The 15,061-nt window shown below is 38.0% G+C and overlaps 2 protein-coding genes across 2 annotated transcripts in view; one reads left to right on the forward strand and one right to left on the reverse strand.

The window, feature by feature from the left end:
* Positions 1–13,093, reverse strand: part of LOC111050939 (alpha-soluble NSF attachment protein) — a 35,323-nt gene extending 22,230 nt beyond the window's left edge. The window contains exons 1-4 of the mRNA XM_039432330.1: positions 12,851–13,093; positions 11,109–11,305; positions 8,907–9,172; positions 7,176–7,349 (exon numbers count right to left, since the gene is read on the reverse strand). Coding sequence (XP_039288264.1) covers positions 7,176–7,349; positions 8,907–9,172; positions 11,109–11,305; positions 12,851–12,942 — 729 coding nt within the window. The 5' untranslated portion in view covers positions 12,943–13,093. The remainder of the gene's footprint in view (positions 1–7,175; positions 7,350–8,906; positions 9,173–11,108; positions 11,306–12,850) is intronic.
* Positions 13,094–13,231: 138 nt separating this feature from the next.
* LOC111054600 (protein arginine methyltransferase NDUFAF7, mitochondrial) overlaps positions 13,232–15,061 on the forward strand; it is a 72,814-nt gene continuing 70,984 nt past the window's right edge. The window contains exons 1-2 of the mRNA XM_039432328.1: positions 13,232–13,772; positions 14,213–14,323. Coding sequence (XP_039288262.1) covers positions 13,440–13,772; positions 14,213–14,323 — 444 coding nt within the window. The 5' untranslated portion in view covers positions 13,232–13,439. The remainder of the gene's footprint in view (positions 13,773–14,212; positions 14,324–15,061) is intronic.

Below are 15,061 nucleotides of genomic sequence, written 5' to 3' on the forward strand. Positions count from 1 at the left end.
TTTCCTACTCCACTGGAGCGGAACCGAGGCCGTAAGGCCGATACAAAATTACATCAAAGTGGTGTCATCAGAGAAGAGAGCGACCTTCACGCCGTCAGAAGCACCAGGAGGTGCTGTTCACGCCAACTAAGGATCAAAGAAGAAGGAAGAGGAACTTCGACTTGCCTCCTTTCCCCGCCCACATTACGACTGAGCGAAGTCATCCAGGAGCAACACCTGGGTATCAATCACCCACCTCTGAAGCTACTCAGGGTGTACGTGATAGATTGGCGCCCGCACTTGGGGCACGAGGCAACGAAGTAAGAATCATGAGTGAACAGGGAGAGTCTGATTCAGATGTTCAACACCAGGAGCTGACAGAGGATCAGTCAGTCGAGGACATAAACCCCGAGGTGATAGCCGACCCCAGAGTTTCCTGGATCTATAGATTGAAAAAGGATGAGGCATTCAACCTTCTACAAGATTGGGGCATAGTGTCATCTGGAACACTTGCTGAGTTGAGAAAGTTGTTAGTAGAACAACATAAGAAGATGGCTGTACGTTTTCCCAGCCCAAGACCTGGAATAGTGAGCAGAAGCAGTGAGGAATCCGGACACTCAGCAACAGGTACTCATGCTGAAGTTGGAACCAACATTCACACAAACCCCCTCATGGACCCAGGGGCGGTATGTGACAAAGTAAGAAGCTGGAGACTGTCATTCGATGGCCAATCAGATGCTCCCAGCTTCTTAGAAAGGCTAGACGAGCTACAACAAGCTTATGGGCTCACTGGCAACCAACTACTAGTCGCGCTACCTGAATTACTAGTTGGTAAAGCTACTCTATGGATGCGTAATCGTCGCGACAAGTGGAAAACATGGGACAATTTTGTGACAGATTTCAGATCACGCTACTACCCACTTACCTATGAGGAGGACCTCGAGAATCTAATTCAGGCAAGGAAGCAAAAGGAAGGTGAATCGTTTGACGAATTTCTCGAAGATGTACTGACACTCATGAGGCGTCGAGGAGGTTTTACAGACGAGAATAAATTACAGAGAGTGTATAAGAATCTCCTCCCACGGTACAAATTGTATATTCAGCAATCAGATGTTCATAGTATCAACGAATTGGAAAAATTCGTGAGGGAGTATGAACAAATAAAAGCAGAGGAGAAACAGAATAGACAGAATTCGAGAGTTCACATGATTGAGGACACGAAAAAGATTACAAGGCTCAAGGTTGAGACAGTTATAACCCCTACTAGTAACAGACCATCTCTTAGTGAGTCTGAACCCATGTGTGGGCAATACAAGAGACCGGGGCACTGGAGATCACACTGTCCCGATATCCCACCATGTAAAAGGAGCGGAAAGAGAGCACTGAAATGTGTCTGTGATGTGCAGAAGGAGAATAAAACTCCGAACAAGACAGCAGTGATGCGAACGGCACACAGGATTCCTGTGATTGAAGAGTCATCAAGGGACAACAGACTATTCATTACTGTGACAATCGGAGGTAAAAAGTGTCGGGCATTGCTAGATAGTGGTGCTGAAGCTAATTATATGAGTAATTAAGTTGATAAGGGAGACCACTCATTTCATCTATTAATACCCTGTATATGAGGATTGTCAGACTATGAACTTGGAATGGAATTATAATTTATGATATCCTAATAATTATTCCCATCAAATCAGGAGCTTCCATGTCCTTGGCCTTGACAGCTCTCTTGGCAGTCCTTGGTTTTCCTTTCTGCTGATCCTTTTCTGGGTGTCCTTCTCTCTTCTGCCTTCCCGATCGTCATATCCCACACTAAAATGTCGAGTTTCATTGAAAAATTTCAAACAAAAAAGGGGAATCAGGGCATAAAAACCGACGGTTACAGTTTCAGACGGGATCGCTCGTTGGCTAATGGGAATATTGCATGGCGCTGTCTCAAGGTGGGGTGTTCCGCGAGTTTCAAAACGGACACCAGCATTGGGAGTATTGTTGAATATGGCGGAGCCCATAGCCATGCGAGGGTTGTGGCAAATACGGTCCCAGATGGCAATGATAAGGATGTCAGAGGTGGTAGGCGCGATATCTCGCTTGATGAAAGTGGTTTAATTTCTCCAATAAAATCCTCTAGTCGGGAAAATAGTGTGTCAAACACCCCGGTGGTATGTGATATGGGTGTTAATACACCTACAGCTAGGACGGTCAGTGTTGATGAGGATCGGAGCCTGCGAGAATTGGAGCTCTTGCAACAGAGAGATGATCTGATAGCTTTCTCAAGTAATATGACAAATGAGATTGAACAAATAAAAACTAAAAGCCAGTCAGAAAGTTGTGAATTAAACGAGTTAATTTTATTACGCAAGGCTGAGAAAAAATCATTGTCTAATAGAGTCCTCTCAATGTCCACTTCAATTGAAACTTTGGAGGCGGACAATCTTGCTCTGAGGAACGAGAGAGCACTGGATAAAATTGAGATAAATAAATGGAGGACACTATACGATGAGTTATTTGTGAAATCAAAAGAGTGCCTTGAGGAGAAACTTTCAGGGATCGACAAGCCGCCCATTTTCACCCAATCAGAACTCGACGGTGCTCATTCTGAGGGTGGATGTGAATTGAAACCTCAGTCCAGCGGCTCTATACATAATAAATCTAATCTTATGCACAAAAATTCTGATAGAACGAGCTCAATAGATTCATCTTCTAATATTAAAGTCCATCACTACGCAGATAGTCAAGGAAAGAATGTGAGAAGTGAATTTACAAGGAAAAGCAATCACAGTTTCACTTCATTTGTCAAACCTGGCGCTAAATTTCATGACGTACTACCAGAGAATTTAGCAGATTACAGTGAAAGAGACCTTCTAGTGATTCAAGCTGGCTCAAACGATGTGTCCAAGAATGAGGCGGGAGACGTGCTGGTGGCGCTACGGAAGAATTTGGCGTATCTCTACAGAACTAATGTTATTGTTTTCTCCATTCCTCATCGATATGACTTGGCGGTCTGGTCATGTGTTAATAAGGCGATAGCACAGACTAACAAGAAGATGCAACAAATTTGTAATCTGTTCTCAAACTGTAGTTTCATTGATATTAGTAATATAGGTAAAATATGCCATACGTCTCACGGTATGCATCTAAATAAGCAGGGGAAGAAATATGTTAGTGACAGCATTATGAAATACATTGACATTCAACTATCAAATTTGGAATCATCTCCACCGATATCACTTAATTTTTTAGAGTAGAGTCGAGTCTCACAACGGAGCTAAGCTTTGAGGCAACTAATAGATCAGGGTTGAAGATGGGTTTCATTAACGTTCAGGGTTTCATTAACAAAGATTTAATTATGAATGAATTTGCACTGGATAACAATATTGATATTATCTGTATTAGCGAGCACTGGTGTAGAAGGGATGTATTATCTTTTGTTAAACTGAATGATTATTGCTTGTTGAACGGGTTTTGTAGGATACAACACATGAGAGGTGGTGTAGCTATATACAGTAAAAGTTCGAATGACTCGTTCGAGTCTTTAAATTGTGACTTTCTCTGCAAAGAGTTGGATTTCGAAGTAACAGGTGTGGTAAATCGCATCACCAGACTGGTGATTGTCTCTCTGTACAGGTCTCCAAATGGAAAGCCAAAAATATTTTTAGAAAACATGGAGAAGCTTTTAGACTTTTTACATAGACCTGAATTTCAAAATTTTCAAATATTTATAGGGGGTGACGTAAATTCTGAATTTAATGTTAAGAAAAACCAACGTAGCACAACTGAACTAATAAATTTGCTAAGACAGCACAATGATTTATTCGAATAGCGAGAATACTAGAGGGAATGCCTGTCTGGACAACATTTTCACTAATGTTTGGAATGCTGCTACTACCAATAAAGTAGTATCATTTAGTCACTCAGACCATAAGTTCTTGACAATTGAATGTCATAATGATGCAACTGTTGTAGGCGGTAGTCATTTTAAGATGGTAGTTACTAGACCTATTAATAAGGACAACATATTTAGATTTAAGAATCTACTGTATAATTGTGACTGGTCTAATTTATTATATAGAAATGAGCTGTCTGCTAATGATGCATTTCAGAGATTTTTTCATCAGTTCACTGAAGCATTTAATGAGTGTATTCCACAACGTGAATGTAAGGTTTTAAATAATGGTCGCATGAGGGTCAAGCACGATAGAATGTTGCTGTTGACTATACATGACAAATATCAAACTATAGATACTAGACTAGCGTATATCAAATGTAGAAATGAGTATAAAATCGCTATAAGAGAGGCTAAAAGGTTACATAATAAGAACTCCATTGGAAACTCAAAAAATAAATGTAAGGCTGCCTGGAAGACAATAAATAATGTAGCCAAGGAATCAAGACGGACAATAACTATGCAACCGGAGACACTTAACAACTTTTTCATTCAGTCAGTTAGAGAAATCAGAGCCTCTGTGAATGGACCCAGCACTTTTAGAATTGATATGCAAGCAATCAACGGGCCAAGTTTGCCACAATGTTTCAATTTCTGTCAGGTGTTGCCTGAGTTGGTTATAAGTATAGTAAAAGGTTTCAAGTCTTCGAGTAACAGAGACGTCTATGGAGTATCTGTTAATTTATTGAGGGAGATAATTGATAGTATAGTGGAGCCTCTGACTCACTGTTTAAACAAGTGTCTTAAGGAAGGAGTGTTCCCTGAAGAGCTGAAGAAAGCGAGGGTTGTGCCCATTTATAAAAAAGGTGACAAGAACTGCCCAAGTAGCTATAGACCCATTTCTATTGTTCCGGTCTTGGCCAAAATATTGGAAACAATTATGTACATGCAGTTATCTGAGCATTTCGAGGAGTTCCAACTAATGAATGAGTGCCAATTTGGCTTTAGGAGGGGAAGGTCCACAGTGGATGCTCTTCAAAAAGTGGCGAGAAAGGTACTGCAGTCATTCGAGCAGGGAAGCTTCACTCAAGCCACCTTCTGTGACTTGAGTCGAGCTTTCGAGTGTGTAGATTCGGGGATTCTGCTTGACAAGTTGAGGTATTATGGAGCTGGGCACATTGCCCTTAAGCTTTTGAGGTCGTACCTAACGAACCGTACGCAATTGGTGACTGTAGGCAGTGATAATAATAAGTCTGCATTGTTAAATATAGAATCAGGCGTGCCACAAGGCTCAATACTTGGCCCTTTTCTTTTTCTTGTCATGATAAATGATCTGCCTGCCTACATAGGGTCTGATACGGTGCTCTACGCAGATGACACTACATTCTTGCACACCAATAATGATTTGAGAGGCCTTATCCAAGAGACGGAGAGTACGATGGAACGAGCATCTCTCTGGTTCAGGGCGAATGGCTTTGTATTGAATTCAGATAAGACAGAAAGAATCAATTTCAATTTGAAATACGGAGCTACTCTCAACGCATCTAGTATAAAATTTATTGGTGTACATTTAGATCCAAAACTCACTTGGGAGCCTCATGTCAAATATGTAAGCACTAAGCTGTGTAGAGTGATCTATCTGCTGAGAAGCCTCGCTAATACGGTACCAAAATTATATTTACGGACAGCATACTTTTCTTTCTCTAAATCTTTAAACAGTTTTGAAGCAGTTGGGCAAAAGGTGTATAATAAGTTACCGCTACACCTCCAACAAACACCCCTAAAACTGTTCAAATTAAAGGTGCACGATTGGCTGGCAAAAAATCCTTTTTATAAATTAATTGAATTTTACGAGAGCAGAATCAGCATACCTTAATTCTTATTGTTAGCATGTATGAACTAGCTGCTTAATTTTGTAATATTGTCTTTGTTATTTGTAATATTTGGAAAAGTAATCTAAATAGCAATGTAATAGTAACAATGTGTCTCTTAATGTGTGACTGTCTATTTCATGTTCTATTTGTGTGACTTTGTCTTGTGCTTTTTTGGCTGGCTGACAATAAAATTGAATTTATTTATTTACCAAACCCCAAGGCAACTCCAGAAGTTGCCTTGCCTTCAAACCCATCGGGATCTGCCACATCAGGGTAGGTTCCTCAATCTGAAATGAGTGCTTCAGGAACACAAAAAAAGAAAAAAAAACCCAAGAGACCAGAGATGGGTGAAATTCCAGGCACAAATGTAGGTCAAGAGGCTGAGTCGAGGGTGGCCGGGCGCCAGGCGCCCTAGAGGCAGTTTGGCGACCCCTCCCTCAACTGAAGGACCTACAAAAAGGCCAGGAGTGGAACTCACGTTGGTCACGAGTTTGCAGGTGGAGAGACCAAACCTCACCACTGCTCAAAGAAGAACGGTCATTCAGGCAAAACTCCTTGGGAGAGGTGAGGCTTTTGACCCTGCAAAGTTTCGGAGGAGCGGAAAGAAAAAACCCAAGAGGCTGAGTCAAGGGTGGCATTCCTCAGCGGAAGGACCTGCAAAGAAGGCCAGGAGTGGAACTCACGTAGGTCACGAGGACCCAGTATGAAGAGACTGCCAAGCATATCACACTGGATTGCGAAAGACCAGGGGCAAGAAGGGCTCTGTTTGTCTGCAAGCAAACATGTGATGAATGGGAATTAACAGGCCATTAACAGTAGAACATGTGTATGTGGATGATAAACATGCAGGTCTATCATGCAAGTTCTACTATTAGTGGCTAGCCTAAGCGCAAGTTTCACAATATTATCGTATTAATTATCTCATACAGGTCTAGTACCTCGAGATGGACTCGCCCTCATTGACATTTTATTTTACAATAAAAGTTATACAGTATAAGTTTACAATAAGCTAATGCTCCAAGTGTTGAAATTGTATTTTTTATTTTTGTAATTGTATAATGTTTTGTTTATAATGCTTTGTTTTTTGCCAGTAAAGATTTAATCTCAAAAAAGATACACCAGATCTTGACATTATGGTTGTGAGTGATGTTGTGGAACTTCTCCATAATGAATAACCCAACGAAATGTCTTTTTGTTATTTCATAATAATACATTTATTTATAATAGCTTTTTTATTATTAACATTTATATCATGACAGGTATTGTGGCCATGAATCAGGTATTGTCACGACAAAATTGTTGGCTTAATAATAAAAAAGTGGTTGACATTTCTTTGAACCATTCATTTTTTCTATTCATTGTACCATATGTTGTTAGCAATGGCTGTCATCTTCTATCTAATCTATTGTGGTATTAGATTGATAATGAGTGGGTTATACCTTGAGCAGTTTGTACTCCCTGGAGTCCTGGAAGGCCGGATAGAGATCGACATACTTGTCCATGGCATGCTGAGCGTTGAGCACGTCCACACAGAGGTGGCACAGCGCCGCTCTGAACAAGTACTCCTTGGCGCTGTACTTCAGCAGAGAGCTTTCTAGTGACGACGAAGCCACCTACAATAAAAAGTGACATTGTAATTATATCAGTCATATTGTTTGTTACAATTAGTATTTCGACCAATACAACGACATCATCAGGTACATCAGAAAAATATTACAATGCAATGCACAATGTATACTAGCATCGTTCAAAATATAACTTTCACTTAGAACGAGATAAAAACCTATGTACCCTTTTTTAAAAATAGTTTACTTACGACATGTTTCGATATTTATGTCATTATCAAGTAATTGAATGCTATTCATTTTATTCATTTACTTGATAATGACATAAATGTCGAAACATGTCGTAAGTAAACTATTGAAAAAAGGATACTTAGATGTTTTCTTTTTATTTAAGAGTAGCCCTGACAAAAAAGTGACTTTCAATTAAAGTAAAAGTAAATTCGTATGGCTTTTGTTGGTGGAGAGTCCCTTGCGGGAAGGTCCCACCGTCAATGGGCCTTACGACTGTCATACTTCAGCAATTCAATTATTTTGTTGCGAAACAATAAATGCCTTTATTGAATGGGGTAGTCATAGAATAGTACCAGGACTTCCTATATACTACTGGACCTGTGCCTAGAAAAAATGGACGCCATAGTTGATGAACTTTCCACTAAGAAAAAAATCACTAAGCAGCTGTTTGAGAGGGTCTCAGTTTGTCGAAATCTCAGTTCGACTAGTTCCCGTTTAAAATATTTATGCCAGCCACCAACTACGGCGGCCATTTTTTGTAGGCGCAGGTTTGATATATAGGAGGTTCTGATAGTACTATTTTTTATTTGTGTTATAGCCTATTTAAACGTGCATTCAAATGTTGTCAAACATGTGATCTATACTCAGTTCCGTGAGCCGAGTGACGACGTAAACATGTGCATATGTGAGTGGGGCTTGTAGCAGCAACACCTGTGAGCATGGCTCACACTAGCCACTTAACATGAACTCAACTGAATTATCAGTAAGTGATTCAATTTGAATGAAAACGCGTTTCAATGAGATCATATTTTTGAGTTGGAATAGAGCTCGGTGTGCACTGCTCTGCTATCTATGAATTTCAGTTCTCTGGGTTATTCTTATATTTTTATCTATTGCGGATGATGCCAGCTTGTGCGAGAGTGGTGATTTGATGAGGTGATCAAACGTCCTTGCCTACCGGCAGGATCCGACCCCACGTCCAGGTACCGCTAGCAGATTGAGGGGTGCAACGCCTTAGTTGTTTTTCCTAACCTGGTCGGCATCTATGAGTTTCATAGAAACCGCGACGGTTCATTAACATGTTTTCTGTGTGCATATCACCTTATCTAATCCATATTGTACAAAATTGTAACTATTGAGACAATATATTGTACAAACTATTCTGACCATTGGCTTGAGGCGAACGCACACAGCAGCAGGCAGACAGAGAAAAATCGAATGTCTGCTTGCAGACGTGAGCAGACATATGCAGACAGATAGACGTCTGTGTGCGTTACGACATCCCAACACCTGGGGAGGTGTTTTACTTCTGTGTGCATTCGCCTCTAAGCCCAAAACTCACATTTAGTTGAATGTTATCATCAATCCGCCCACCTGTTCGTAGATTTTGATAGCCTTGTCGTAGTTCTCGAGCTGGGCGGCGTACTGAGCGACCTTGAGCATACACTTGTTGGCGGACGAGTTGCTCTCCTCGCCCTTGAAGTAATCAGCCGCCTGTTCGTAGTGCTGCACGGCGCGGTCAAGGTCAACGGCCTCTGTCTCATACATCTCGGCGATGGTCTGGTGGTGTTTGGCCGCCATCGTGAACCGACCCATGTCCGTGTAGATCTCGATCGCCTTCAGCAGGCACTGTACCGCCTCTGCAACGCAAACAACTCATTATAATTCTATATTCAAATTCATTATTTGTGGCAATCCCATTACGTTGTAAGGTGTAAGTAGTGTAGCAGGTAACCCGTGCTCGGCAAGGGTCTAATTAAAAACTTGACCTACTGAAATATTGAAGAATTTAAAATAGGCCTATAACCATCCTCAGTAAATTGAGAATCTATATGCAAAATTTCAAGTTAATCAGTTCAGTAGTTGAGACGTGATGATGCGTGAATTTTCTATTCCGTACGTATATAAGAAAATTCTTTCTTTTATTATATTTCCTTCTTCTTTCTTCTTGGCCTTTTCCGTCTTTTCTCCTTCCGTTCCTTTATTTTTAGTATCCTCTTTATTATTAAGTACTAGTTTTTATTCTGTATTTTTTTCAAGAAATTTGTTTTGGATCATTTTTGTTAAATATTTTTGAAAAACATTTATATTGCAACTCACACCTGCGCACAGGGTTTCTTTGCAGGTGTAGATTCTTATATATATATTTTTGTCTTGAAAGTGTTGTATATTTTTTTGAGAATCAATAAATTTGAATTTGAATTTGAATATAGATTACAATACAAACATAATCCAATTTTCAAATGAAATTCGAACGTGAATTAAACCAAATTTAGAATAGAGATCAGATAACAACTTCAAATAAGGGGAAAGATCAGGCAAATGATACCTCAACATTCAAGTTTGATTTAGCCAAGGTATTATGAGGCACTTAACTTTAATTTATCAATTATGTACATGGATAACCATTGTTGGAAAACCCTTCTATCCTCCCCCTTTTTTTTTGAACCACTGTTCTTAATTTGATTTCATTTTTTTGCAAGTATTCAGTTGTATATTTGTATTGGATTTGTGTGTGTAAATGGATAAATAAATTAAATTGAAATTAATAGAGTGAAATATTCTAAAATTAATTATTTTACACATTACTGCACTTTAATTCTTAAAGTAGTTCAGCAAGTGATGTAGGCCTATGTCACATAAGAAGTAGAAGTACGGTACTACATTAGAGTGAAAGCTAATCTAAAAAAGACATTCATCCATATTCATGTAAACTGTTATCAAGCACTCATGACAGCTCAACTGTTAGAATAGCATGTCACAATGCAACTGTAGACTAAAGAGATACTGTTTTAGTGTCATAAGATAAATTCTTCAACTGAAAAATGAAGAAATATTGTTAGAGTACGCTGGTAAAATATTACCTATATTAAATGCACGTTGCTCTCCATGAGATCAAGGATTCATTCCTTCTGATTAAAAATATTCTATTGATCAACGAAAAAGTAGTTCATCGATATTTGAATAAATAAGTAGTAGTAAAAATTGAAAATATTTTTCTTCAATATTTTCAAATATATTTGTTGAAATGTTTTGTTGAATTTTTTGAATTGATTAATTCAGTCAAATAGAAAAGTAGACTTGACATGTGACGTTATAAACTTAGTATAGACTGCATATATAGGCTACAGTATGCCTATATTTCTTGTGAAGCTCGTGAGGATATTTCTTACCACTCCATGAAATGGGAAATGGCCAAGTAGCCTAATACATTGAGCTTTTACAGTGGATTCCTAACCATCGTGGAAGTAAGGAAAGGTGAGGGCTGAGACTATCATACAAACAAGCCAAACCTTAAAATAAGTGCAATCCAATCAGAAATCAATAAAAAATTGAGTACATTTAAGCATTCAACTTTTTCATATCAAATGAAAAAATACTACTAATTTGAAATAGGCCTAATAATAACCGGATTGAGATTATTACGCCCAGAACTGGTCTTCTTTAACAATTAAGACAATCAGGCTAATTTATTTCTTGTTTTTAGACACTCTAATAATGACCAAATTTGAATATCGTTCAATATATAATGCAAATTGAGCAATACCGTAGCATAAAGCTAAATTCATCACTCACCGTTGGGGTCTGCCTTCTTGTAGCAATTTGCCGCGTCAACGAAATTAGTGGCCGCGTCATGTCTACTTCCGGCCTTGTTGTGGAGATTAGCTGCCTCGCAGAATGCATTTCCGGCCGATCCCCACTTTTTCGCCATTTTGAACATGTTGGCCGCGCGCTGATAACATTCTACTGCTTCTTCCACTTTTGAAGATCCACTAAATTAAAAAAGAATTGAACATTCTGAAATTAACGATCAAATACATTTTTTTTGCCGGGCGTTTCTTACTGACAGGGAAACTGTCTTCTGTAACAGCTGACGTAAGAGCACACAAAACTGCGTCACAGCGTCACAGGCGACTGGTACAACGTTCCTGTTTTTGACTATAGGGACAAGAATATGCGGCACAACTTAAAGTTAGTTTAGCTGGCTCAAACTATACGAGCGTCTCAGACGCGCAGAATCTTTTTCGCTAGTTAACCGGATACATTGTCTCTCATGAGGTAAACTATAAGAGCAAAATAGACACTCACTATGTGAGACTATACCACAGAATACATACAAAATGGATAGTATCAATCAAACGCATATCCAACCAATGCTTTTTACATGTCGCAAATCTTGAGTGCACCAAGACCACGTCACGTGACTGCGCCACAATTTCTTGTTAGAAATTAAAATCCTGGTTTTTTTATTGGCTCGCGGCAGTGAACGAGAGCGATTGACCCGGATCAGTAAAGTGATTCGAACCTCCCATCAATACTATTACAATGCTGAACTTTCTTACAAGATGGCGGATTTTTGTGCCAGGATCTTAAAAGAGACTTTACCTATTAACAAAATAGGCCTACATGCTGATTTTGATACAAGCCGACTTTTCATTCTGTATGTATTCTGTTACTATACATTCTAAAGCCGCGTAAAATAAATTCAACGCGTCTAATAGGTCTAAGCCAAATGAGGCGGCAGGGCAGGAAGCTCTTAGATTGGCGTTTGGGAATTAGCTGACCTGATAAACAGCCAATCTGAGAGATCCCCTGCAACTAGTTTGAAAAACACCTCATATGGGTTGGCTTTCAACGATTCTATAGTCGCTAGCGGTTCTAGCCACCACTGGTCCTACTCAATTTTGTCTTGATTCCTCAAGACAATAGACAGCATCAAAATGTTAGTAGCCTAAATCAATGTTGACATCTTGAGTTTTTTCTATGGTAATTAAAAGTCCAATTTAGACAAAATGACTAGCCTACAGATTTATAATATATAGGCTATTTTGTTTAAGATTAATATTATGATCATCTGCAGTGTCTAATATTTCAAGCTTACAATTATAATAGATTCACATTATGACATAAATTATGTGCAGTTAGCCTAGGTACAGTAGTCTTAGTAGAGCTATAAAAACGATAAACTCAAAATTTTATTACTTATTTCCATTTTGTGTAAATTACACAAGTTCAAAAACTCAACTTGAAGTTGAAGGTACGAGTAACAAAATAAAAATAATCAAGTAACGGATATTAACCAAAATATAATAAAAGAAGTCAAAATAAGAAGGAAAGCTACCTAGCCTAAATCTGGTATAGGTTGGAAATCTCCAGAGCTTGGGTGGAAATCAGAAATTCAACAATGACTTCTAAAGAATTAAATAGCTACAAATAATTGTAGCAACAATGGATTGAGGTACCAGGAAACTAATTAAATAAGAAAACAACAAAGTAACATAGAAACGCAATACAAAAAATGAACACGAGATACTCACCCAAATAAAGAGCCAAAGAATCCTTTTGACGAAGTCAACTTTTTCTCGGCATCTGCCATTAACTGCATAGCTTTTTGTTCGTTATCAGCCATCTCTATATGATTAAATAACTATCAAATTTTGATAACTAGACTTTCAATTTTTGAGAGAAAGACTTTACCTATTGACAAAATACTTGCTGATTTTGACACAAGATGGCAAAACGATCTCAGCTGTTGCAAACGCATGCGTCATTTCTTCTGGGACTTTGATGATTCATTTCTCGATAACTGATATGTTGATTATAACAATCGATACTTGATATCATAGAATATTATCGATAGTATAATCAATATTCTATCTATCGATTATCCTATTGTCGATGTCGATAAGATGTTTAACAAAATAAACAAAGACACATAACCTACAAAATTACAATATTAGTTTGAACTTTGAATTGATCATTGAATCATTACAGTATGTTATTGAATTATAGTTTTATCATTAAGTAAATAAAGTGTAATTTCTCATGGAAAGTCTATTTAGTGTTTGTTTAAAATCGTAATTGTCACAGCATAATGTAATTTTAAAAACATCAAAAGAAACAAAAATGTCTGTATTGAGAAATAGTTTTAGCCGGACTTCAGCTGCTAGAAGATTATTATTTTGTTCATTAAAAATTAATTCTCCGAGTATTTTTTGTGTCAAATGCAGAAAATTTGTACAATATTCAACTACTTCAGAAACTAATGTTATTTCTGGAGCTGTAACTTTGCCCCGATATCTAAATTCAGTGATCAAATTCAAAGGACCTATAAGTGTATTTGAATTTATGAGAGAAGCTTTAACAAATCCTATTCATGGTTATTATATGCACAAAGATGTATTTGGTAAATCTGGTGACTTCATCACATCTCCTGAAATTAATCAAATGTTTGGAGAGGTAAGTTAAGTCTTGACAAAACGGTACCGTTTTTCAAGACGGTAATTAGATACGGTATCAGAACCTTCAATTATTTCAAAGTGCAATTCCTTAGGAGTATCTCGAGACGCGCAGTTAGAACCACCGCAGCTAGAGCACATAACCCATAAATCCATTTGATTTATTAGATATGAATCTTGAAAGCTATATAGTAGCCAACACTTCTAACTCATCTGCCACCATAACTTTTATACAGCATAAAAATCCAATCAGTCATAGAATTTAATATTAATTTTTAGGTTATGTGCTCTAGCCGCGGCAGCTCTAACCACGCGTCTCAAGACGCCGCTATGGAATTGCACCACCTTTGCATGAAATATTACATATGCTAAACTCTCATCTCAATAGTTGGCAATTTATCATTTAATATTCATATAGAATTTTATTTACTTTTTTTACAGTTAATATCTATCTGGATAGCCAATGAGTGGATGAAACTGAATAAGCCTAAACCACTATTTCTCATAGAACTTGGACCAGGAAGAGGTACAATGATGTCTGATATCCTACGGGTAAGGATAATAATTTATGTACCTGTTATACATCGATAGAAATCTCAGATGGAAATGTCATATTATCTCTCACGTAAATCATAGAATAAAAAATGTATAGGTATCTTTATTTTCTAAAGATTAAACTCTATAATTGATTTCCTTATTATAATGAAGCTGACCTATTTTGCCTGCAATGGCATTTTGGTGTGGGGCAGTGCTTTTATGAATGTCCTGAGGCCTCTGTTGACTATCCAGAAGGGTGCTATGGGCCATCCAAGTCTCTATCACTCAAACCAGCTACAAGAGTTTGAGATCATTGTAAACAGTTCAGGGTCTTGGATGTAAGATAGCTTTCTATCAACGCATTACTAGTGCACATACTAGTCATATGATATATTAATGTATCAAAACACATTTATTTCAGTCGTTCCTCCAGTTTCAACAATATGAGAATGACTAAATTATTAACTCTAGCCTTATATCGATCCCCTTTTTTATGTTGCACATCGTTTGTGGTGTAAAATGCCTGCTTACTTCTCTGCCTTCAGCTGATACAGTGCAATATCTTATGAGAGAATAATGATCTGACTGGGAGCAGGGAAGGGCAATTTCTCCTATCCCTTGCATTAGGTACTCATTTTTTTCACTCAACACTATTATACTTGTATTTAATAATACCTTTTGCATGCTATACCGTTTTTAATGATAAATTTCTCCCATCTCTTTGTTTCCCCTTTCTTCAACAATTTTCGTTAA

Source organism: Nilaparvata lugens, chromosome 7, assembly GCF_014356525.2.
Source record: "Nilaparvata lugens isolate BPH chromosome 7, ASM1435652v1, whole genome shotgun sequence".
NCBI lineage: Eukaryota > Metazoa > Arthropoda > Insecta > Hemiptera > Delphacidae > Nilaparvata > Nilaparvata lugens.